The sequence below is a fragment of the Anolis sagrei genome, chromosome 4, assembly GCF_037176765.1.
Source record: "Anolis sagrei isolate rAnoSag1 chromosome 4, rAnoSag1.mat, whole genome shotgun sequence".
NCBI lineage: Eukaryota > Metazoa > Chordata > Lepidosauria > Squamata > Dactyloidae > Anolis > Anolis sagrei.
In genome coordinates, this window is record NC_090024.1 from 136,472,328 (window position 1) to 136,497,437 (window position 25,110).

The window sequence follows — 25,110 nt, forward strand, 5'->3', positions numbered from 1 at the left end:
ATACTTGCAGGAATAACTCAGCAAGTTAGAGTCCAAAAGTGGCAGGCTAAAACCCAGAACCTCAAGCCATGGCTGATACCTCCTGGGAACACAGAAGACTGGGTGACTTGGAAAGGTGCTGAACAATTCCTAACATCCAGTAGGAGGGCTGAAGTTTGCCCACACCTGTTCTAAGGAGAGGCTGCTGTCTGTGCACCATGAGATGCAGAGCCAACCTTAAAAAATGGGGCCACAAAATGGAGTCTATGACATGCAAGTTTGGAGGAGAGCAAACCACAGACCACCTGTTACAATGCAGTCTGAGCACTGCCCCATGCATAATGGAGGACCTACTTATAGCAACACCAGAGGCACTCCAAGTGGCCAGCTACTGCTCTAAGGACATTTAATGCCAAGTTTTTAAACTCAGTGCTTTTTAAATACATTACAACTGTACCCTCAGTTTGCTTCTCATGCAATAAATATAAATAAATAAATAATGTTCGTTTGTGGGATTAACATAACTCAAAAACAACTGGATGAATTGCCACCAAATTTGGCCACAAGACACCTACTACCCCAAGAGTGACCATTACAAAAATGGATTTTGTCATTTGGGAGTTGTAATTGCTGGGATTTATAATTAACCTACAATCAAAGAGCATCCTGAACTCCACTAATAATGGAATTGAACCAAACATGGCACACAGGATTCCCATGACCAACAGAAAACACTAGAAGGGGTTGGTGGGCATTGACCTTGAGTTTGGGAGTTGTAGTTCACCTACATCCAGAGAGCCCTGTGGACTCAAACAATGATGGATCTGGACCAAACTTGGCACGAATATTCCATATGCCCTAATATGAACACAGATTTGTGTATATATTTGGGGAAAATATACTTTAACATTTGGGAGTTGTAGTTGCAGGGATTTATAGTTCACCTACAATCAAAGAGCATTCTGAACCCCACCAACGACAGAATTGGGGCAAACTTCCCACACAGAACCCCCATGACCAACAGAAAATACTCAACTCTCTTCACCAGGGCAAGAAAACGTAATCAAAGCCCTCCTGACAAAGAGCCACCCAGCCATAGATATGATTCACACACACACAGATATAGTATCATAAATTTGAAAAGGACCCCTAAATTAGGGCAATTCTATGTTGCATGTGCCAGAGTAGGCAAACCAGACACTCTCCACATCAACACTGACAAAGAAACAGCAAGAAATACTGTTTACCCACAAGCATTAAGAAATCACATATATTAGAAATCAACATTTTCTCATTACTTTATCTTCCAGATCACCAGACTGGGCCACAGTAAAGTGTGGCAGGGGATGGCTAGTAAATAAATAAAATAGTCCAGTGAGAAGGAACTGTGGGAACTGCAATTTTACAAGGTTTTAGCCTTCCCTGACAAAAAAAAAAGAGGCTTAAAAAAAAAGCAATTCCCACAAATCCACAGCCTTAAACTGAAGTGGTTAAAATGGTGTCAAACTGCATTGATTCTACAGAGTAGAAGCAGCCTAAGGCTAAAACTAACTCCAGCCATGGGAACCTCATGCTCTGCTTTTTGCAACTCGAGGCGGCCAGATTCACCCGCGCATGCGCCGCGCGCGCAGCGGGGAACCACCCTGGACGCTCGCGCCCCGCAGTGGAGGCGAGGCTCCTGGTTTGGCAGCCAATCAGAAGCGGCGGGGAGAAACTTCTAGGCTGAGGCGGGCTAGAAAAGGATGAGGTGCGCATGCGCGGTAGAAAGGTGTGGCTGTGAAGGTGAGGTGCGTGTTGCTGGAGTGGAACGTGGCGTCATGGCAGGTGCGCTGCAGAGGAACAAGGAGGAGGTAAGGACACAGGCTGGAGGCCTTTTCCCTTCTAAGTTACAAAAAGGAAGCCATTTCCAAAACGTTTGGGAGCGGGGATATTCTCCTTAAATAGCCTCTCCTCGACTGGGATAATAAGAATGCAACTCTTGGCTTGTTCAGAGGGCCAGTGTGGTGGAGTGGGTTAAAAGATAGACTGTGACTAGGGTTGAAGTCGTCGCTCAGCTATGCAAAAAAAATTCCGGTGTCAGGAGTGACTTGAGAAACTGCAAGTCGCTTCTGGTGTGAGAGAATGGGCCGTCTGCAAGGACGTTAGCCAGGGGACGCCCAGATTGTTTTGATGTTTTACCATCCTTGTAGGAGGCTTCTCTCATGTCCCCGCATGGGGAGCTGGAGCTGACAGAGGGAGCTCATCCACGCTCTCTAAATTCGAACCTGCGACCTGTTGCTCTTAAGCCCTCCCTGCACAAGAGTTTATTTAACCCATTGCCACCGGGGGCTCCTAGCTATACAAATGATCTATCGCGCTTAGCCCAAGCCCCGCCCCTCTAGATAAAGGGGGTGGGACTTATAGGGCCTCTCCCCAGCATTTTAAGGAAAGGAATCATAGACTCCTGGAGTTGGAAGAGACCTCATGGGCCATCCAGTCCAACCCCCTGCCAAGAAGCAGGAATATTGCATTCAAATCACCCCCCAACAGATGACCATCCAGCCTCTGTTTAAAAGCTTCCAAAGAAGGAGCCTCCACCACACTCCGGGGCAGAGAGTTCCACTGCTGAACGGCTCTCACAGTCAGGAAGTTCTTCCTCATGTTCAGATGGAATCTCCTTTCTTGTAGTTTGAAGCCATTGTTCCGCGTCCTAGTCTCCAAGAAAGCAGAAAACAAGTTTGCTCCCTCCTCCCTATGACTCCCTCTCACGTATTTATACATGGCTATCATGTCTCCTCTCAGCCTTCTTTCTGTGTTCTGAAATAGTATTCTGTGTCCAGCTTGATTTATCAAGTGCTCTGCTATGGCTGACTTCTCTGCCTTTCATGTTCCTTGATTCGTGTTTGGGCAATGCTGCATTTGGGGGTCCCTATATAGACTGCATGGGATACGGTAGACTCCTGCAGAGGTGAGAGGATCCCTCTTGTCCTTTGCTGAACGGAGCATTTGTTGGATTTTCTTGGTGGGAAAGAAAATTTCTCAATAGAAAGGAGGAAACCATTAAAATGAACAAAATCTGGTTACCAGTATTAAAGAACAGCACTCAGAAGCAGGGGAATTCCAGTGCCAGTTAATATCTCCCAAACAAAGGATCCCCCCAGGCAGCAACAGCCAGGCTTTGAAGCTGCAAGCCTTTTCAATGCTAATCAAACTGGCCAATACATCATTCACACTTGCCTCCAACAGACAAGAGTTCTTTCTCCCACCCTGGACTTTATTCCACAGATATATAAACTCCATTGCCTCAGTTCCAACAGACCTCATAACCTCTGAGGATGCCTGCCAGAGATACAGGCGAAACTTCAGGAAGGAATGCTACTGGAATATGGCCATACAGCCCGAAAAACTCACAGCAACCCAATCTAAGACTAGTTTGAAGTTCCATATTCCAGTTGAAATTGAAATTGTCTAAAATACTGAGAGAAATTCAGGAACAGGGGATTTTGCTTTTTGCCTTCAAGGATTCAGTCAGTGAGGATAACCTGCTTGAATCTTACTTAAAATTGTTCTATATAAATGAGGAAGCTGCATTAATCTGAGCAGAATATTTGGCTTTTCATGCATTGTCATTATTGCTGGAGTTGCCTACTGGCTCTGCTCATGGAAGCAGTTTGATCCATTTTTTTTTTTTTTTTTGCAGGTAGCTTCTGAAATGTGGAATGAGCAACTAAATACGGATAACAAAGCTGCCCTTTTGGCTTGGGTGAAAGACACTGGAATCCGGTTGGTGCAGATCAATGGCCAGAGAAAATACGGTGGCCCCCCACCAGGTACTGTATGTAGATAATTCAACCTATGAAAAACACATGTGATCTAACTCAGTGTTGCAAACTTCAGTGTGTAATTGGGTTGCTGGCATCCTATCTTGTGAGATAGCGTCCTATTGTCACTGATGACAACTAACTGCTATGGATCTCTTAGCAAGAATAGATGTTTTCCAGGTCTAGACATGTATACTCAGAAACATCCCATCAGTCACCTCTGCTACATTTTCTAATGAGAAAGTCCCGTTCTGCTTTCTACTGACTTTATGTGGTCAGATTGTTGTCTGTGAGTATCCAGGAGCAACTTGAGAAACTGCAAGTTGCTTCTGCAAGGACATTGCCCAGGAGATGCCCAGATGTTTGGTGTATTTCCCATCCTATGGGAGGCTTCTCTCATGTCTCCACATGGGAAGCTGGAGCTGACACAGGGGGCTCAACCCGCTCTCCCCAGATTCGAACCTATCGGTCAGTAGTCCTGCCAGCACAAGTGTTTAATCCGTTGCACCATTGGGGGCTCCATATGCTATCTATATGTGGCTTCGGTGTCCTTTACTTACATTTTTGCACAGGAAACCTCCAGTGTTCAGGAGAAGGGCAGGAAATTTCAATTTGATTATCTTTCAATTTGGGTTAGAAAAGTAACAAATGTTTAATCTTCTTTTATGTGTGTAGAAAGCAAAATCCAGTGATAAATGACATACTGGTGCTTGTCAAAAAAGCCAAGAAGGCAGAATCTTGCTCCCTACCTTCTCTATCTCACCACCTTTTCCAGCCAGAGGATTGCACTCTCTCTTCCTCATGTTCTCACACTTATGCCTAGGAATGTATGTTGAATAGATTTGCAATTAATGGAACACTTATTTCATGAATGCCACCTGCTACCTTCTTATTACTTCTGTCTTCAGACTCAGTTAGTCATTAGCAGATCAAAGCCTTCAGTTACTTAGTCTGTTCTCTTCTGAATCAAGCTTTTTTCCTCAGTCACAAGGGAAATAAAAGCAGAAGGTAGAGAAACTTATTTGTACATGCAATTAAATAAATGCCTTTTTAAACGTCTTCATTTATAATTCTACATGTTCAGATATTTTTGTTAGTACATACGTGAGAGATTTGAAACAGAAATTGTGCAGGTGCAGCTACAAGAAGGTATGTTTGAATTTTTGTGGCATAGGTTAAAAAAATTCTAATTAGGGTGAGGGCAACCTCCTGGAAGTGGCCCAAAAAGACCAAACTCGGGAGATGGGTGAGGGTTCCCCACTATATGCTTGAAACATTTTTAGAATTTTTTTAGTGGGGGAAGAGCTTGGTGGGCAATTCTCCAGCACAAAAAAAAAATCAATATTTAAATGATGTTATGTTTCTCTTATCTTCAATCATTGATTAAACATAAGAGCTGGATTTCACTGAACGGAGCTGAAGGAAGATGTCCAAGCAGTGACAGGAGATGTATAGGGCTTTCCTAGACAGCGCTGGAAGAATTCAAATATGGTCTACTGAAAAAGCTTTTGTTGCCAAATGACAATTCCCATTTTTATTTTGTGTCAAAAGCATTCCATAAATAAGTATAGAACTGATAAAAGCGGCTAAATAATTTTAAATCAAAAACAGGGAACAGTGACTGCATTGTCTATAGCTTTAAACAATTCTTCCTCTGTGCATGAGGCAGGGCATTGCGGGCAAGCATACAGATGCTGAGTTGTTTGTTCTACTCCACAGTCACTCAAGGTGGAGGATTCGTCTAGGTCAGTGGTTCTCAACCTGGGGGCCCCCAGGTGTTTTGGTCTTCAACTCCCAGAAATCTCAACCAGTTGACCAGCTGTTAGGCATTCTGGGAATTGAAGACCAAAACATCTGGGAACCCACAGGTTGAGAACCACTGGTCTAGGTTGCCCCATTTTGCCAGGTTGTCTTTTGATCTGCCAACTCCACTTCTGAGTCTGTCCAGGGACTTTCAATTTGCCCATTCTTGGTTTGCCCCTGGAGGAAGATCCTTGTGGGGAGCCATCCAGTTGGAATTGCCTGATTTTGCTGCTTACAGGGATATTCTTGCTGTTGCTGGAAGAACATTTAGAGGAGTAGTGGTTCTCAAGAAACTTTACCTTGATTTAAGTCTACTGGGAGGAGGCTGAGAGCCACGCAGTGGATGACTTTCACAGCGTTCAACCGTATTTCTCTTAAAATTAGCAGCAACTTTCCATTGCATTTGGGGGTGGGTGCAATGGCAGCTAGTTTATAGAGTTTATCAACAGGTGTAGGTTTGAGACCTCCTGTGATCATTCTGCATGTTTCATTCTGTGCTATGTTCACCTGCTTCGTGTGGACAGACTTGTGCCAAACAGGGCAGGCATACTCAGCAGTTGAGTAAGACAAGGCCAGGGTTGATGAGCCTGCCAGTGACTCTTTCTTGTCTCCACAGGTTGGTTTGGCGGTCCCATGCCATCTGGTACAGAGGTTTTCATAGGGAAGATCCCACAAGATATATATGAGGATAAACTAATTCCTCTTTTCCAGAGTGTGGGAAAGCTCTATGAATTCCGCCTCATGATGACATTCAGTGGGCTTAACCGCGGCTTTGCTTATGCCATGTATATGGACCAGTGCGGTGCTCAGAAGGCTATCAGGTTGCTCAATAGATACGAAATCCAGAAGGGCCACCAGATACTTGTTTCCAGAAGCACCAACAAGTGTGAGCTCTGCATTGATGGCTTGGCCCCGTTGGTGAAAGAGGACCATCTTCTACCGATGCTACAGGAGCTTACCACAGGAGTCCTGAGCATCACCATACACCCAAGCCCTTTCAAGAAGCAACGGCAGCTTGCAGTGGTGAAATACACCTCCCACCAGGCTGCTGCAATAGCCAAGAAAGCTCTTGTAGAAGGTTTGTATAATCTTATGCTTTAAGACAGGGTTTCTTGAACTTTTTTCATTCACAACCCCTTTCTGCCTGAGAAAGTTTTACATGACCCCAGGTATATAAAATAGGCATAAAATCAAACATGTATTATAATTTAGCATTTGTAAGGCTTGCTAAACAGGCTAATGTATCTTTTCATGAAGCATTTTTCTGAAGAAGCCACTGTAAACCCTGTACATTGTTGCTAATAGATGGGTGGCATCCAAACACCTTTTACTGTTGCCAATTTTTGAGACTCCAACATTGAACTAAGGGGACGCTTTTTGAGATCAGGACCCACAGTTTAAGACAAAGTGCTCCAAGAGAGAAAAGGGGATGGTCCATTGGATGCTGCTGATAGTTTATTGTACACAATGTTCATTGTCGTGAAGCAGGAGTGGGAAACAGTTTCTCCTCCGGATGTTGTTGGATTGCACATCTATCACTATCGGCTGCGTGGGTTAGAGCTTACAAAAGTTGAAACTCAGGAAACCATGTGTTGCCAAATCTTATATTAGACTGTTACATACAGTAGAACCTCAACTTAAGGGTGTTTTGAGTTAAGAGCTCCTGCCCAGCCCTGGTTTTGCTTTGACATACGGGCAGCTTTTTGAGTTAAGACCTAGTGCAAGGGAGTGGTAACACAAGAATACAGGGTTTTTGGGCTTCAAGGGAGCAGCTTCCATGTCTCGTGTTCTTGTCTGCTTTGAGGAACTTCGGGTTAGTTGATTTTGTGTGGTTTTTATTCCTAATATGTTTGGCTTCATGAAGAGAGAGCGGGAGAGAGAGGGAGGCTGGAAGAAGTACAATATGAAGAAAATGATGCTTCTGCCTTTGCACTTTGTGCTCCTACCATTTTAAAGTTGATCTTCCTTTTTATAGTGCCATCGTTCCATGTGAATACATTGTTTGATATTTTTAAATGTACGTTTGCCTACTTAAAAGCATGTAACAAAAAATATGGGTGGGGGCGGGTTTCAGGGATCCAGAACAGAATAATAACATTTCAGTGGGAAAATTCACTTTGAAATCAGAGTGTTTTAAGAGCTTAGTCATAGAATGAATTAAACTTAACTGAAGGTATTGCTGTATTAATGTCATTCAGTTACCGTTGCTGGAAAATTCTGTGGCAGTATTGGCCATCCTGGAAATGTAAACTGTATATTTGTTACAATATGGGGTATACATGTATAGACAGCTGATGCTTTGTGTCCTTTTCTTGATGCATATTGCTTTGATTAAATTGTAAGATATAATACAAGTTGTTTCCCTCATATGCAGGTACTTTGTGTCTGTGTGGAGATCAAATTGCAGTCGACTGGTTGACATCTCATATAAAACGCGAACTGCATATTTCCTCTGGGCAGGCCATCCCGGAGATCATGCCAACTCACTATACTTGCAGAGATGCCCTTAGCCAGGAACCTCTTGAGCCTGTGAATTGCCATGAGCTACCCACATTGGGCAGTATGGTGGATTATCTGAACTCACTATGTGAGAAAAAGCAGTTGGGGTACCCTGAGTTCTTCACAAAATGTGTGCAAAGGAACCCTGAGGGCTGGCTCCAGGTCTGGTACCATGTAGTCATACGCAGGTGCCTGTCTCCCTTCAATGGCTTTGTCTGGATCAAGCCAGATGACTCTGGTCTGGAAAATGACGAAAAGGTCAAGAATGTTGTGGCCTTACAGATACTCAGTGCCCTGGGTAAGTGTCTTATTCACACCTTCATATCGCAGGAAGGAATTGTTTTGTATTATTTAAAGCCAAAACAGTATTTATATCATATTGCAGAACAAGAACCACTTCTCTGAGTTTATTTTAGTGGAAAGAGCATTGCATTCAGAACAAAGTAATAGAAATCTGTTACAGGCCAAAACAGACCTATTTTGGAAGCATATTTGCTTTTTTTAATAATGTGATAGGAGTACAATGATGAAATATTGAAAGCAACAGCACCATACAGACTTGAAGAGCGGTTTGCAAGAGGATACAATCTCTTTCCAGTATACCTCCTGTGGTACACCATATGGGTTTTTTTTGGGGGGTGTCAGGAGCAACTTGAGAAATTGCAAGTTGCTTCTGGTGTGAGAGAATTGGCTATCTGAAAGGACATTGCCCAGGGGATATGATCACTTTCCAGTATACCTTCCTGTGATGCACCCTATGGTTTGTGTGTGTCAGGAGTGATTTGAGAAATTGCAAGTTGCATCTGGTGTGAGAGAATTGGCCGTCTGCAAGGACGTTGCCCAGGGGATGTTTTACCATCCTGTGGGAACCTTCTCTCATGTCCCTGCATGAGAAGCTGGAGCTGACAGACAGGAACTCACACTGCTCCTCAAATTTGAACCACTGACCGTTTGGTCTGCAGTCCTGCCAACACGGGTTTAATCCATTGCACCACTAGGGACTCCATACCCTATGGTCAGGGAGTGAATCTGATTCCTCAGGTACATTTGATTTTTCATATCTGTTTGTAGAGACAGCAGGGACAGGATAATTAAGGGATAGTAACAAGACACTTTCATTTTATAGAATTAAACCATGCACCATACACCTTTAGGCTTGTAAACACATTGCTCAAGCAATATTTACCAAGGAATTAATTCCTGGGGAGGTCTACCTATACATCTAAAAAAAAACCCCCACGCTAACCTAACACAAGTGCTTTTCCATATAGTGCTGGCATATACTTTAAATGAAAGCATATACCTGTGAGAGTAAATGCTATTGTGAGTGCCAGTGACAGTATGTTTTCCACTAATTTTTAATTACATTCCTCTTGAAAGTATCTTGAGTGTTTGTCAATGTGCCTTCAACTTGAAGATAATGAAAAGAATGTTAAAAGCTGAGGATGTCGGGTGTTCATGCTCTTTCAGGTTAATAAATAACAGGAAAGCTAAAAAATGAAGGAATGACAAGATAGGCAAGTAACAAGATAGGCAAGTAAATATTCCTAGCCTTTCATATGAATTGTGTGACTCACTAGTGTAAGAATGAGATACACATACCTTGCAGAATTGACTGTTGCGTGAAACGGAGAGAGCCAGGTCAAAATTCATGAGTTCACTGTGGATTGACAGGCAACTTGAAGGTATGCATCCACTTTTACAGGTTTCGAGGGATAATTTCTATTAGTGAAATGCCCCACTAATAGCCAAAAGTCACTTTTTAAAAAAAACATGAAGTCAGTGGAAATTTCTATAAAGCTGTGCTGTTTGTGGGAGTTTTCCTTGAGAATTTAAGTTTTGTTGGGGCTGTCTCCAAATGTGACCTAAGTAGCATTGGGGGTAATTTGTCTTTATTTTGTTAGTCAAATTGACTGTTTTTCCCAAAAGCAAGTGACCCAGATAATTACTCCTAGGTTGCTTCTTTTTGAGAAAAAAAAAGCTCTTCCTTGAGCCTAAAATATTTCCTTATACTTTTGAGGGGATGTCTCTGAGGTCAACAATCATGCTGCTACATACAGTGAATCTGAAGCAACTTCATTTTGCTTGTGGGTGTAATTTAGAAATCTATAATCTTCAGAAATGTGGAAGTCATGGGGGGCATGGGTATTTTCTGGATCTGCCCCCCCTCCCCCGGAGACGAAATACTTTTGGAAAGTGAAATAGTACATTTTTAACTATTGAGACTTGGAACAACATAAAATGCTTGCTATATTGGTTTAACTTTAAAATATTAGGGTTTTAGTTTCCATAAGAAATTTATAAATACGCTATGTATTAAATAAATGCAAACTCCTGTATCCTGTGTTACCTACTTGTGTGTATCTTTGCAAACTGATACGTTAGAAAGGAATATAAGCAGAAAACACAAATGTTAGTCTAAAATAAAATGTATTATTTAGATAGTGACAACTTCTTAAGGAAAATATTAGCAACATAGTTCTAGTTATCATTCCCACTCATTCAGCATACTCTGGAGGCATATAGAGGAAAGAATCTGGGTTTCTTCAAGCCAAGTAGGTGCATATGTTGGTTTTTTGAAGTAGTAGTGGACCTTGGCGGGTGTTGTGAGAAATGCCTACGGCCACAACAGAGTCCATAGATGTCATTTTGAAAACCCCTGGTTCAAATATTGGCTTTCTGTGTGATAGAGGTCAATGTATCTACCTCCCATGTAGAAGTAATTCGGTTTCTGCTCAAGTATTCATGCAGACTATTGTATGTTAGAAACTATCTTTGGAAAGAAGAACTAATTTTCAAGAGTTGTTCAGACTTATTTTTCTTTTTCCAACAGGGTGCCCAGTGGTGTAATTGGCGTGTGGCAGAAGAATGATTCTTGCATGTGCGGACAGTAGTGTGTCCTGCCCTTTCTCTTAAGTTGCTCTGTGGGCACACCCATTTGAATACTGGGTGCCAGACCTCATTTGTTTTTGTTGAACATTGCTTTCTGTTAAGTTCTGTTAAATTGTTTGTTTGAGTTCATTATTTAAGCAGCCCCTGAGTTTTGGAAGGAAAGGATCCACACTTGGTTTCCTTAATAGATCTTATGGGCTCAGTACAAGATTATATACATAAAACAGAAGTACTATGTATGCATGCAATGGCCTGCACTAGAAGCTAAATTACAAATAAGTGGTAATTTATTTGTTTCTTATTGCCTGGTAGTGCAAAGGAGCACAACCTGGTGTATTGTACACAGGTGTAAGAGAAGTGTAAATATTCTCAGCTCAGCTGAGGATCATAGACTGAAAGGGGAGAAAAATATATTAAAACCAGTTGTCTCTACTTCCTTTGCCAATGTACAATGATCCTAAACCAGTGTCCAACCAATGCCCTTGCCAAGATGTGTGAGAGGCTTTTTTACATGGGATATTCAGTGTAACATTTGGTTCAATCATGAGATGCCAGCTATGGTCCAGATTCAAGAGCTGTTTCTTTTCCTTCATGTTAAAATCTTCTGACTTTTGTTCAAAATGTATCTTTTTCTGTTTGTTCATTTGTTTTGCGTTTGAAAGTTTGCATGATTTGCCATATAATAGCTAGACTGTTTGGGGAAGAGATGCATGGAACTTACTGAGAACAACATAAACCAGATACTACTACTTCTTTAGGAAGGATGTTTGTACCGAGTATACCCCTTCCAGTGTTATAATAAGCCAGCTCTTCATGCTGGACTGAAACGTACAGAATGGCATGTACAGAATTGGCATGGCTTCTGAATACTTTTATGCCTCTTATATGCACCACATACCTCCTGCATTGACCAATTGGCTTTTTAAACACCGGAATTCTGTTTCCAATGAATGAATGTGTGTGAACGAGGACTTCAGAGTAAAGGATCTGTTAGATGCCTCAAGATTTTGCACTTTAGGAATAGATAAAAATTGTGGAGAAATATGTAACATCAGAATTATTGGTAGTTTCATATTAAAATAGTGTTGAAAGTATGAAGATCTCTTTCTTTTTCTGAAGTATGAAGAACACTTACTTCAAGTGTCCTCAAACTATGCTCTTGGCCCACCAAGGTCTCTTCCCTGGCGCTTGCATGCCGCACCCCTGCCACCTCACACAGGTACTCCTCATCATGGAGGGAGGGAGAAAGGGGGGAAGGGAGGAAGATAAGAGAGGGGGAGACAGGAAGGTAGGAAAAAAGGAAAAGGGGGAGGGAGGAGGTAAAGAATGAAGCAGCTGGGAAACAGAAGGAAGAAAACTGAGAAAGAAATCTAGGTTGGAAACAGGGGGGAGGAATTGAGAAAGCATGGTGTCATGGTTGATCTTCAGATTGTGGCTCTGAAACCCACTGGAAGACAAATGCTATTTGAATAAATATTTACCAGAAAACTCTCTGATGGGGTTGCTCTAAAACCAAAACAACTTGAAAGCACACAACAGTCCCAATTAACTTGACTATCTCATTAGCCAAAAGCAAGCCCACACTTCCCATTGAAATACTGGTCAGTTTTGTTATTTAAAATTGTTCTTCACTTTAAATATTGTATTCTTTTATGTTTTTTGCACTTTAAATAAGATGTTGCAGTGTGCATAGGAATTAATTTTTTTTTAAACTATAGTCTGGCCTACTTACAGTCTGAGGGACGCTGAACCAAATCTGTTTAAAAAATTGCATTAGCTAAAATGTAGATCTACGCAGTCTCTTTGACACAAGATGATTCTGCCTATCTTAAGTCTCTTGTGTTAGAAAAGCAAATCTTAAGTAATTGCTGTATTCTGTGGTCTAGAAGAAAAAAACAAACAAGAAAAAAAATCTGAAATTGAGAAAATGAGCAGTTTCCCTGCAGAAATCCTGTACTAATGTTCGGCTGCATTGCAAAAAAACAGGATAATCAGTTCTTAAGGTAGCCAGATTTTAGTGATTATTTCATATTCGCAATGACAGTTAATAGTTTGAAGCCACAACGAAACTAAACTTTATAAATTCAATATTTTATTAAATTATAGATTTCCAGCATCAGTCATTCATCTTGAGGTAAAAGCAGAGGTGGCAACCCCTTGCAGTCTCACCAGTAATTCTTAGTTTATGCATATTGTGTTACCTGACAACAGCAATAGTTATAATTTATTGCAACGTAAGACAGGCCTGCCTGCTGTTCCATTAATAAATTGGCTTAAGGATTTCCTGAGCAGAAATGCTCTCTTGTTTCATGTAAGGAGAAGCAACTAATCAGTTTGATGTGCAGTGTCTCGACACAGGCAGCTTTATGCACATGTGTTACTCCATGGCTGTATAAAACCTGTATTCAAAGTTAGTTATTTTAAACTGGTTTGTATAGAATAATTTGTATTTGTGAAGATACGAAGCTTCAAAACGGAAGCTTTTCTATCCACTGCTGTTGGCTCCTATGAACTGTATTACTTCAATTCAAAGACGCACTTTTCCTAGATAAAATCTCTAAAAATGGGATGCACCTTACAACTGCAGGTATATCCTATGTATATATGTATATATGCGTGTTTATGTGGCAGTACTGAAAAAGGGTGTCTTACAATCTATGGTGTCTTACAATCTATGGTGTCTTAGAATTGAAGAAATACAGGTGGCATAAATCCTCAACTTGGAACATACACAGTGAATGAGATCTAGCTTGAGCTGAACAGCTGCTTGCTTGTGGGTGTTTAATAAGCTATAACAGTGCATCAGCAATATTTCCATTAGCATATAATGAAAGAGTGTTTAATTTTGTGTCAATTAGATTAATTTTGTGTATCTTGAATATTACATTTAGCATTCTACCTCAAAATTGTTATGAGAACATGGGAGCACATCATAGGTTTGAAGAAGAACATCATAGGTTTGAAGAAGCACAGGCATGCACATTCTAGGATGCCTGAGCAGATGTGCTTTCCAAGAAAGGCAAACAAACTTTTTCCCAGATGTATCTGAAAATTGCTTAACTCAATGCAACAGGTGCCCTTCATGTAACAATTTCTTTTCAATTACTTCATCACAAATGTACCTTTCATAAACCGCTGCTAAACTCTGCACAGGCCAAAATGGAAGGAAGTACTCTCTGGATGGGGAGCTTCTTCCCTGTGCACTTCTTGTCACCGCCTTGTTTTCTTTGCTCTCCTCATTTTTAACCTAGGCTACATTCTCATTCTTTGCCCTTATTCCTATCTGTTTTTGCATAGATGTAGACATTTTAAGATCAGAAATGAAATTCACTTTCCCATACTTTGTAATCTTTCAAGTAAACATATCCCTAATAATATAAAACTTTATTTATATTCCACCCTATCACCCCTGGTGGACTTGGGACAGATTCCAACAAAGAGGCAAATATTCAATGCCTCAATGACAGTAAGTACAAATATAATAACCCAGAATAACTGGACATAAAAGACATCTTAAACATAACTAGCTTAATGTATTGTCGAAGGCCTTCATGGCCGAATCACTGGGTTGTTGTAGGTTTTTTCGGGCTATATGGCCATGGTCTAGAGGCATTCTCTCCTGATGTTTCGCCTGCATCTATGGCAAGCATCCTCAGAGGTAGTGAGGTTCTCCCTACCTCTGAGGATGCTTGCAATAGATGCAGGCGAAACGTCAGGAGAGAATGCCTCTAGACCATGGCCATATAGCCCGAAAAAACCTACAACAACCCATAACTAACTTAAATAAAACATAAGTTCTTGCTAAGTATGCCCCCATGCATTTTAAAAGGAAATATTTATTTGTTTCATGTCCCTCACACACCTTGTGGCCCTACAGGTATTTGGGACTCTAGCTCTCAGAAGCCCTAGCGAGCTTCTCTAATGGTCTGGAATTCTGGGATCTGAAGTTCAAAACACCCAGAGGACCACAAGGTGTGCAGACCCAACCTGACCTCCACCCTTGATTGTTCCACAATCCAGTGCAATCTTCATTAGGCCACAAGAAGATGGGCTAAAATATTCTGCTGAATTCACAGTACGGGAAGGCATGTCACTTGAGTTTTTGTGAAACAGTGACTATTTCTGCCCAAACAGATCCCTTCAGAGGAGTATACTCTTCAAATATGCTCTATACATTAGTCGCTGTCACTTTCAGTGGCCGCATTGTCATCTTCTTGGACTGCAGGCACCTCTCTCAAATCTGCAAAAAAGTCCTCCCCACTACCAAATGCTTTGCTACTCAATGCTTTCAAATGGCCACTTTTCTTCTTCTTCTTTCTGTAGTCGTTAATAATCACTGAACGAAGTGAAGAGATGTCCCAGAACTTGACCTTCTGATCATGGCCACAGCTTGCAAGAAATTGTCCTGAGTGACACTGGGCCAATTGCTCAATAGGCTCCCCTACATGCTGACCAATGCTGCCTATGACTCGGTTGGGCAAGATGTTTACTGCCCTGAAAAAAAGGGGAGAGGGGAGAATATCAGATCAACAACAAGCCAGTACTTTTTAATTCCAGTTAAGCCATTCTGCTGCAGAATCTTCAAGGTTAGGGGAAGAATCCCAGCTAGGTTTCTCAAATTCATTTTAGCTACTTAGACACACATGCAAACTCTAAATGTTGCCTGTGTTATTCTACTTGGCTTGACAATGCAGTATAGAAAGAAGGCCTTATATGCCATGAAATACATCCTCTTCTGTAAAACTGTTAGTGTATTATAACCATAATTAGGATAAGAATGGAGCCAAAAACTAACCTCAAAGTGAGGAATAATGCAGTACCATCACAAAAGTCCATTCAGCTGTTTCTATTTCCTCCACCGCATTTATAGTTAAGTCAGTCAGTTACCAATTCTTGGTGTTCTTGGCCAACTAGTCCCAGCAACAAGGCATTGGTTTCCTTGGAGCAGGGGTTCTCAAACGTTTTGAGCTGTGGAGCCCTTTTTGAAGCAAAAGTTTATTGTAGAGTTCCAAGAAATGTATATATTATTATATATAATACAATATATACACATTTCTTGGGGCTCCACGAGAAACTTCTGCTTTTTAAAAAGGGCTCCAATTATAAGGTTTCTTTCCTTACCCTGGCAGCAAATAAAATCAGGGCAAGACTGATTGTGGACATCGAAGTTGACTGTGCTGGACATGCTTTTATCTAACCTGAGTGGGGTTGATTAACTGAAGTTTTTCTTACTTAAGTTTTCTTACTTAAGTTTTTAACATGACTGATCTTTTATGTTGGCTTCTTACTGGTGAATGTGCAGTTCCTAGCGCCCGTCATACCTGCGTTACTGAACTTCACAGTGTATATATTACACGCTCTGTTTTATCCTGTTTGCATCCTGTTTTTAATTATTGGATTTTAGAGTGTTTTATAGAGATGCTTGTTAGATGATGTTTCTGTTCGTGTAAATGCATATGACCATTGGTCGAAGCATTAATAAATGTATCAATATTATATATAATGTGTATATATAGCAGGCATGGGCAAACTTTTTGACGAATTGTGCTGTAAACTTTGACAGACAGGCTGGGCCAGTGGCAACTGGATGGAGAGTATTTGTGTGAACTAATTGGGAAAAAAACATGAACAAATTCCTATGCACACTGCACATATTTTGTTTATAGTGCAAAGAAGAAAAAGGAAAGAAAGAATAATACATTATTTAAAATGAAGAACAATTTTAACCAACATAAACTTAACAGTATTTCAGTGGAAGACCCCAGGGCCTCCATACTTCCCTTCTCCTTCTGCCATGCAGGAAAACCGCAATCAAAGCATCCCCTTGAATGGTGGGAGGGAAATAAAGTTTTGGAAGCAAGCAAGGTGAGGGGGGGGGGGGAGGATCTGGGTGACAAGGAAGGTGATGAAAAAAGGCTTTTGGCAGCAAGAGGCAGGGAAAGGCTGTTGGTGGCGAAGGGGCAGAGGAAAAGGCTTTTGGTGGCAAGGGAGGCAGGAAAGGGAGAGCAGGAAGAGGAGAGAAAGCTTACAGGAGGAGGGAAGTGCGGAGCTCCTTGGTATGCTTTGTGGAACCCCAAGGGCTTCTTGGAGCACACTTTGAGAACTGCTGCCTTAGAGAATCGATTCTGTAATTTTATTCAATCACCAATCTCAATATATTTGTCTCTCGCCAACCCCTACCAGGTGCTCTTACCACACCATTCTCACGTGGACACTGGTGCAAGACCTTTGCTTAGCTTCCTAATATTAAATCAGACCTGTCTCTTGGCAGGGCACCCAAAGCGCTCTTCTTACCTGATGACTCCATCCGTGGAGCCTGTGCACACAATGTTCTCTGTTATGGGAACCATGCAGTCAATGGATTCCGCTTTCAATGCAAAACGGTCGCTGGTCGCACCAAAGCCGTCCCAGTTGAAAAGGTAAATGGTCCCTTCACTAGAGCCGCAGGCCACTTTCTTCCCCCTCTGACCATGAGGAAACAAAATTGAGCTTAAATGGAAGAAAGCATCATCACTCACTTTTCACTCTAGAAAGAGCTGATTGTCAAATGTCTTTTCCCAGAATACTTAGCAGGAAAATAATGAGATTTTCACCACTATTTATGACTACCATCAAGCACACGGGTTCCTCTCTTTCATAGAGAAGCAGTACTGACCTTCATCAAAGAGATGGCTGTCAGCTCACCATTCTGAGGCTCAGAAAGTAGCTCAAAGCGCCTTCTCTTAATGTTGAAGACTCCCATGGTCCCATCTCCACTGCAAGAAAGAAACATGCACAATGCCCATATGTGTATATTTGCAGGGTAGTTATTACTCAGATCCCAAATTGCATCTAGGTGAAAGAGGTTTCTAGGCAAACATTTCTTTTATGTCCAGGAGAGGAATAACAACAGTAATTTGTGCCAAGGGTTCTTTCCATGAAGAAAAAAACAATACTAGGTTGCTGCAGAAGCTCTTCACTTCCAACTACAGAACTGTAGAAAAAATCTCAGTGATCAAAGCTTATTCTCTCATCTGCTTAACAGAAAAGTGCAGGGATACCTGGTAGTGAGCAGCAGTTTCTTGTTTCCATCCACAACCATGCCACTGATGTACTCCTCGTGCTCCTTTGCTTCCATGATGGAGGTGCCTTTGCGCAGGTCCCACACCTTCAGCTCCCCACTGTCATCTCCCGTAGCAAACAAGTGTTCATCTATCACCAACAGGCAGTTCAAAGCAGAGCTGCAGAAATCCCAGAGATTTAACAATATAACCAAGGTATTACAGAATAACCTATCCCCACTCAAGAGCTATGGTCTTCAGTGAGGTAACAATACTGAAGCCTTATATATACGTACTATGAACAAAATTGTCCTGAACCAGAAACATGGATTCTCATTGAATAAATTATCTCATCATCTACGCATGCATTTGTTGCTTCTTTTTCCATAGTGCTTTTGTCAAGCTTCATTTATCACTATACTCTTAAAATAATGGTGCAACATACCACTTGTGCTTTCTGCATTTTCCAGCATTATGATGTTGGCCATACTGCAGAACATTTTACTTTGTATGCCCACTAATCAGGCCTTAAAGTAAAACTGTGATGCCAACATGGCTGTTTAGGGGAGGTTTTAAGCCTGCTATTTCCAGACTTTATTTCAATGGTGCAAAAAGTCTTTGCTGCAAACAAAAGAAGTGGACTATACACTGTGAATGCCAATTAATCTCCAAAAAAGTTACACTTCCAAAAGGCTGTGGAGATTCCTGGTTTTCCAAAAGCTTATGTCATGCCTTCTAAAATGAACTATACACTGGCCAACACACATTTTAGTGCTTCGAATGTTAGCCCTGTTTCTGGGTATATTTGATGGGCTGATTCCAAAGGTGACACTGGTCTTCCTCCATCGGCTCTAGAGATACAGAACAGTCATATGCCATCTAGCACTAGCCGTATGCTTGCCTATAGAAAACCATGATAAGCAGCTAGAGCAGATGCAGTCTATCCAATGCAATTTTCTGAATCAGTGTCCCAAATAACCCCAAGAACAGGCCTAAAAACCATGTCACATAGAAAAAAAAAGGTTGGGTTGTGACTGCCTCCCAAGAGAACTTTCCTACTTTAATACCACCAGTATAAATATTTCACAATAGCTAAACCATGAATAAAAATTATGCTAGATAATTGGGGAGGGGATTAGACTTAAAATTAGAAAAAGTAAGTAAAAACCATATCATATTTGAAACAGATTGAAAGTTTGTAAAATTCATACTCATTCGCTGAGCTAAAGCCTGAGTGATTTATGAACTTAAATTCTGCCTTGCAATATTCTAACTTCAACGTTCAACAATATTAAGTGACTGCAAGGACATCTGTTCTTAAAATAACCATATGCTACAATATGATGGTGTGAAGTAAAGTTCTCCATTGTCTAGAACAAAAGCTACCCAAATGAACCAGAATGTGTAGTCTTTCTGGTCCTAAGAAAAAGATACCTATTTAGGATTCAAATATATTTCTCTGTGGGAATTAATCATAGAGTTGGAAGAGACTTTGTGGGTCATCCAGCTCAAACCCCTGCCAAGAAGCAGGAAAATCTCATACAAAGCACTCCTGACAGATGGCTATCCGGCTTCTGTTTAAAAGCCTCCAAAGAAGGTACTGTACCTCCACCACACTCCAGGGCAGAGAGTTCCACTGCTGAACAGCTGTTCCACTGCTGGTAAAGGTAATACTGATATCATCAGACTTACTTATGTGCTTTGGAGAAGCGTGTGACAAGACGACCCTCCTCAACGTTCAGGATATGAATGGATTTATCCTTGGATGCCGTGTAGAGCTCTAGAGAGCATAGGAAAAATTACATAAGCCACCATAACGGGCTAAAATTCCACATTTACTTGGAACGATGAAATGGAACTGAGTTCAGAATCAATAAATGAATAAGCCATTCCAGATATGTTTTTAAAAGATGCTAAAAGACACTTAATCTACACATGGCCCTGAACTATGCCTACTCCTGCTGATTTTGGAATGCTTTAAAAAGAGGATGGAATTTATGGCAAAATGTAATCCTGAATTGCTCAAAACAAGAGCATTGTTTTATGTAGAGTTGTTACTTTGCTGTTGCTTCATATTTTTTATTTAAAGAGTCAAATGTTAGTCTTCTGAATTAAAATACAACAAATGTTGCAGTGCTTTAAAAAGTAACATTATTTTACAAAACCAGCTTCAGTGTGCTATTGTAACTTCAAAAACCACACACAGCAGGCTGAGTTGTCATTTGTAACATGTTATCCTGTCTGACTCAGAAGGAAATGTTACTGTGTTTAATGGGAATTGCTTTCCAAAAATAAGCATTGAGTTCCAGTCTTAGTATTTCTTCTCCAGGAAGATGAACAAATTGTCTTTCCAAGGTATCAAAATCTAGCACATTCTATGACTGAATACAAGCACAAAACAAGTCCTGTCGGTAGGATAACTTACTGTGTCCATCATGGGAAAAAGATACTTCCCGGCAGGATTTCAAGTGATGTCCTGAAGACCAAAGCTCCTTGTTCCCACCTTCGAAACAGGAGTATGAATACCTGAAAGATTTTTAAAAACAGGGAACTTGTCACATACCTAGAGTTAAAAGTTGTTTTGGCAGAGAAAAAAGAAACAGGGTCAGTGAAGCACGGTAAGCGTTGGGAAAACATTTCAGTCTGAGACACAGCACACAATGATGTCTATCCTTATCTGCCCCAGGTTCTGAAACCAGAACTGATTGCTTACACATAGTACTTTATATCTACATTCTGTGCATTCAGCTGGAATGCTATATTAGTTACATCGATCTTTTAACTGATTCTATTTTTAATAGAGGTTGTTTTATCCAATTTATATACCTGGTTTATGTAATGTATTGTTGTTTTCATGTTGATGTATTTTATGTATTAAATACATTTATTATTATTATTATTATTATTATTATTATGCTATATTAGTTACATGTATCTTTTAACTGATTCTATTTTTAATAGAGGCTGTTTTATCCAATTTATATACCTGGTTTATGTAATGTATTATTGTTTTCATGTTGATGTATTTTATGTATTAAAGTATTATTATTATTATTATTATTATTATTATTATTAATGAAGCCATGAAATCTGTTGACTACTATCACACTTATATGGTCACATTCCAGCAGCTATGATATACCCTGAACAGTAGAAGTACCTTGGATTAGATAAGATATACACAACATCTGGGGGTCTGTAAAACGGCAAATTCTTTGTTCATTTTTGGTATTTCATGGGGGGGTTTTTTTTGGGGGGGGGGGGTATGCTATGGATAGTCAAATATGCGGATATAGGCCAACTATAAACCCAGTTGCATTAATGCAAACCTGACAAGTCACATACACAAATTGTATTGATTCATTATGTGCCCTACAGAACCTTTTGGAGGCCATAACAAAGCTTGGGTGAATAGGGAAGAGAAGCACACACCCACTTCTTATACCTGGGAATCCAGATGAGGATAATGGGAGAAGATGCTAGGTTAGAGCTGCCTCCTTCATATTGTAATCGTGTTCAAGATCACTGTTTCCCCATTAACAGGGACAGACCAACAGTGATCTTGATGTGGATTACAGCAGAAGGAACAAAGGGAAGTTCAAGTCTGATCTACCATGGCTGCAAGAACCAAGAATGTTCTTAGAATCATAGAGTTAAAAGAGATCTCGTGGGCCATCCAGTCCAACTGCCTGCCAAGAAGCAGGAAAATCACATTCAAAGCACCCCCGACAGATGACTATGTGTTGTATTGTTTTGTTTCATTGTGCTGCAGAAATTTATGTGTCCACCTTTTTGGTCAGCAACGGATCAAAGGAAGCAGAAGATGCACTACAATAAGACCATTTATTTCTCAACTATTGACCAACCAGCTGTAGATAGACAGATTCTGAGAGACTACTGAAAAGTATCCAAACTGACACTGTACATTTTGCTGGACTACTAATGGGGGAATGAGGATCATTCAGGCAATTGTGCGGTCAATACAAATACATTCAAGAAAGCTATTCTCACACATAGACATCACCATCCACATCTCCAGCAGCTATGATATCTTGACTAGGGTGAAAGGCAATGGTGTTTGCAGCAGCTTCAAGGGAAATATCCTCAGGGGTGTCTCGTAGCTTAGGTTCCTGTTCAGCCTCCTCCTCATCTGAACAAGCCTGTGAGGAAGAAAACAGAAAATTATCTACCATAGAAACAACAATACATGTGACTTATAGAGAGGTAGCATGCATTATATTACATCTGTTGCCTCTTTATCCTCACAATACATTTACCACCTGTTGATGATGGGCCAGTGCCGAGTGTCACATTACTGACAATCTCAATGCTCCAAATCCTTGTTGATCTACTTCAAATCACTTTCTGGATCACAGACCCTAAGGGCCCAGCTGTTTGCAGTGTAATCTCAAATGCTCTTGCTTCAGCGTAATAATCTTTATGATAACACACTAAAGCAGTGTGGTTGCCAGAATGTGAAGCTGCATTGGGTGAATATAATGAGAAACCTCTGAATCTATGTAAAATAAGCGATCAATCAAATACTTAAAAATATATAAATGAATTTTTTTCATGAGATACGTTGTGACCTCATACATTTTATGATTACAATTTATACATGTCCATATCTCGTAGAAGAAGTTGCTTTCACCTCCGGATTGCCAGTAAAACTGACTTACTGTGTCACAAAACAATGCATGTTTACAAAGTGTCACCAACATGAAATGCCTGGAAAGATCTGCACTAAAGGTTACATGTTAACTATGACTCTTAAACTCATGTCCTTTACTTGATGTCTATTTTGTGTACTTATAAGAATATTAATAAGAATAAGAAATTATTATTATTATTATTATTATTATTATTGAAACAGCTCTAAATGATTATGCCTTAAAGCATGGAGGAATGAAAGATAATTCCACTGTCCAATGTATTATTTGACCCAAATTGTCCCTGACCCACTGGTCTGCCTTTCTTTCCTTTCCAGCATTTCCACGAGGCTTCCCGTTCTGAACTGGTTTAGGCATGTGTGCATACACACACTTTGTCCATCATTCCAAGGCAGGAGCTCTGTCCAACATCCCAAAATCTTTGCTGCCTGTTTATTCTGGGATAACGGGGCACCTTCATACTTGAGTGCAGGGAAGGTTTTGAGGGATGCAAAAGAAACATTCTTACTGTGAGGGCACCCTTCACCATTTTGTGTGGGCCCTTCCACATAGCCATATAGCCAGAATATCAAGGCAGATAATCCACCATAACTGCTTTGAACTCGATTATCTGAGGCCCCTTCCACACATCGGCATAAAATCCAAATTGAACTGGATTATATGGCAGTGTGAACGCAGATAATCCAGTTCAAAGCATATTTGGTGAATTATCTGCCTTGATATTCAGGGTTTATATGGCTGTGCAGAAGGACCCTAAATCCACACTGTCAGATAATCCAGTTCAATGTGGATTGAATACAGCTGTGTGGAAGGGGCCTGTATTGACTAGGAAGTGTGAATAAGTTTTTAATTTCAGAAAAGATAAAGTGGGGGATGACTGCACTTGCACCTTTGTGGCCGACTGGTTTTATTTTAGAACACGTGTTTTATAGATTGGATACAAAGGGGCTGGTCTCTATGATAACTTGAACAGAACAAAATACTGGTAGAGAGTTGCTAGAAGAAAACGGTCTCATACAAGTTTTGTATGTGAAGAAGTAGGTTGAAATCCAAGGGAGAAGTGGGTTGAGATCCATGGAGGCCTAAGCAAAAATAAACCAATCTTCCCTTCTCCCTTTTTAGTGCTGAAACAAGTCATACAGCTGCGTTGTTGTAAGTATTCCGAGCTGTCTGGCCATGTTCCAGAAGCATTCTCTCCTGACGTTTCACCTGCATCTATGGCAGGCATCCTCAGTTGTGAGGTCTGCTGGAAACTAGGAAAATTGGGTTTATATATCTGTGGAGAAAGAACTCCTGTCTGCTGGAGGTAGGTGTGAATGTTGCAATTGGCCACCCAACAGACAAGAGTTCTTTCTCCCATCCTGGACATTCCACACCTATATAAACCTCATTTTCCTAGTTTGCAACAGACCCCACAACCTCTGAGGATGACTGCCATAGATGCAGGCGAAACGTCAGGAGAGAATGCTTCTGGAACATGGCCATACAGCCCGAAAAACTTACAACTCAGTGATTCCAGCAATGAAAGCCTTCGACAAAGTCATACAGCTCTGTGAGCTCAGGCTCATGCAAATGCATCGGTAGCAGGGAGTCCACTTGACTCCTGACCTCTCCTTTTGAGGCCGAAAAGGAAGCGAACTCCCAAAAAGTGAGGGCACGCGTCTACTCACTTCCTCGGGCGCCGCCATCTTGGGGAGCAGAACAGAACTACTGCGCCTGCGCGGCGAGGATTGAGCGGCGAGAAAGAAGTGCTTACGTCATCCGGACTCGCAGTGCCATTGGCTGGCTCCAGTCCTCATTTTCATTCGTCATTTGTGGTCCACGTCCACCCCCGCAGGTCTGTCAGGACGGTCTACATCCGCTCTGGTTGTCATACCATCAGGGCAGGGATTTCCTCCCCCTGAATTCTGTGTGGGAAACTTTCCCACTACACAGGGCCCCTAAAAAGAGCTACAGCTTCTATCTCCAAACCCCAGAAGTCCTAGCCAGCGTGGGTTGCTGTGAGTTTTCTAGGCTGTATAACCATGTTCCAGAAGCATTCTCTCCTGACGTTTCGCCCACATCTATGGCAGGCATCCTCAGAGGTTGTGAGATCTGTAGGAAACTAGGCACGTAAGGATTATATATCTGTGGAATGTTTAGAGTGGGAGAAAGAACTCTTGTCTGCTTGAGGCAAATGTGAATGTTGCAATTGGTCACCTTGATTAGCACTGAATGGCCTTGCAGCTTCAAAGCCTGGCTGCTTCCTGCCTGGAGGAATCTTCAGGGATGATTAGCTGGTCTTGATTGTTACTGTCTGGTGGGAGTTGAAGCCCAAAACACCTGGAGGGCCAAATTTTGCCCATGCCTGATTTAGATTATCATTTATATGAAATGCTTGGGAGCAGAAGTGTTTGGGATTTGTTTATTTATAGTTTTGGAACACCC

At 41.2% G+C, this 25,110-nt stretch overlaps 2 protein-coding genes across 2 annotated transcripts; one reads left to right on the forward strand and one right to left on the reverse strand.

The window, feature by feature from the left end:
- The first annotated feature begins 1,761 nt into the window (after positions 1–1,761).
- DND1 (DND microRNA-mediated repression inhibitor 1) lies at positions 1,762–12,050 on the forward strand. Its single transcript, XM_067467051.1, has 5 exons — positions 1,762–1,829; positions 3,659–3,788; positions 6,199–6,660; positions 7,957–8,379; positions 10,915–12,050. Exons 1-5 carry the CDS (start codon positions 1,797–1,799, stop codon positions 10,929–10,931), a joined length of 1,065 nt encoding a protein of 354 aa, XP_067323152.1. The 5' UTR covers positions 1,762–1,796; the 3' UTR covers positions 10,932–12,050.
- A 998-nt stretch (positions 12,051–13,048) lies between these two features.
- On the reverse strand, positions 13,049–24,430 carry WDR55 (WD repeat domain 55). Its single transcript, XM_060772672.2, has 8 exons — positions 24,354–24,430; positions 22,025–22,173; positions 20,439–20,539; positions 19,706–19,793; positions 18,014–18,193; positions 17,629–17,728; positions 17,268–17,437; positions 13,049–15,467 (listed from the first exon to the last, which is right to left on the reverse strand). The coding sequence occupies exons 1-8, from the start codon at positions 24,369–24,371 to the stop codon at positions 15,149–15,151; spliced, it is 1,125 nt and encodes a 374-aa protein (XP_060628655.2). The 5' UTR covers positions 24,372–24,430; the 3' UTR covers positions 13,049–15,148.
- Between the last annotated feature and the right edge of the window lie 680 nt (positions 24,431–25,110).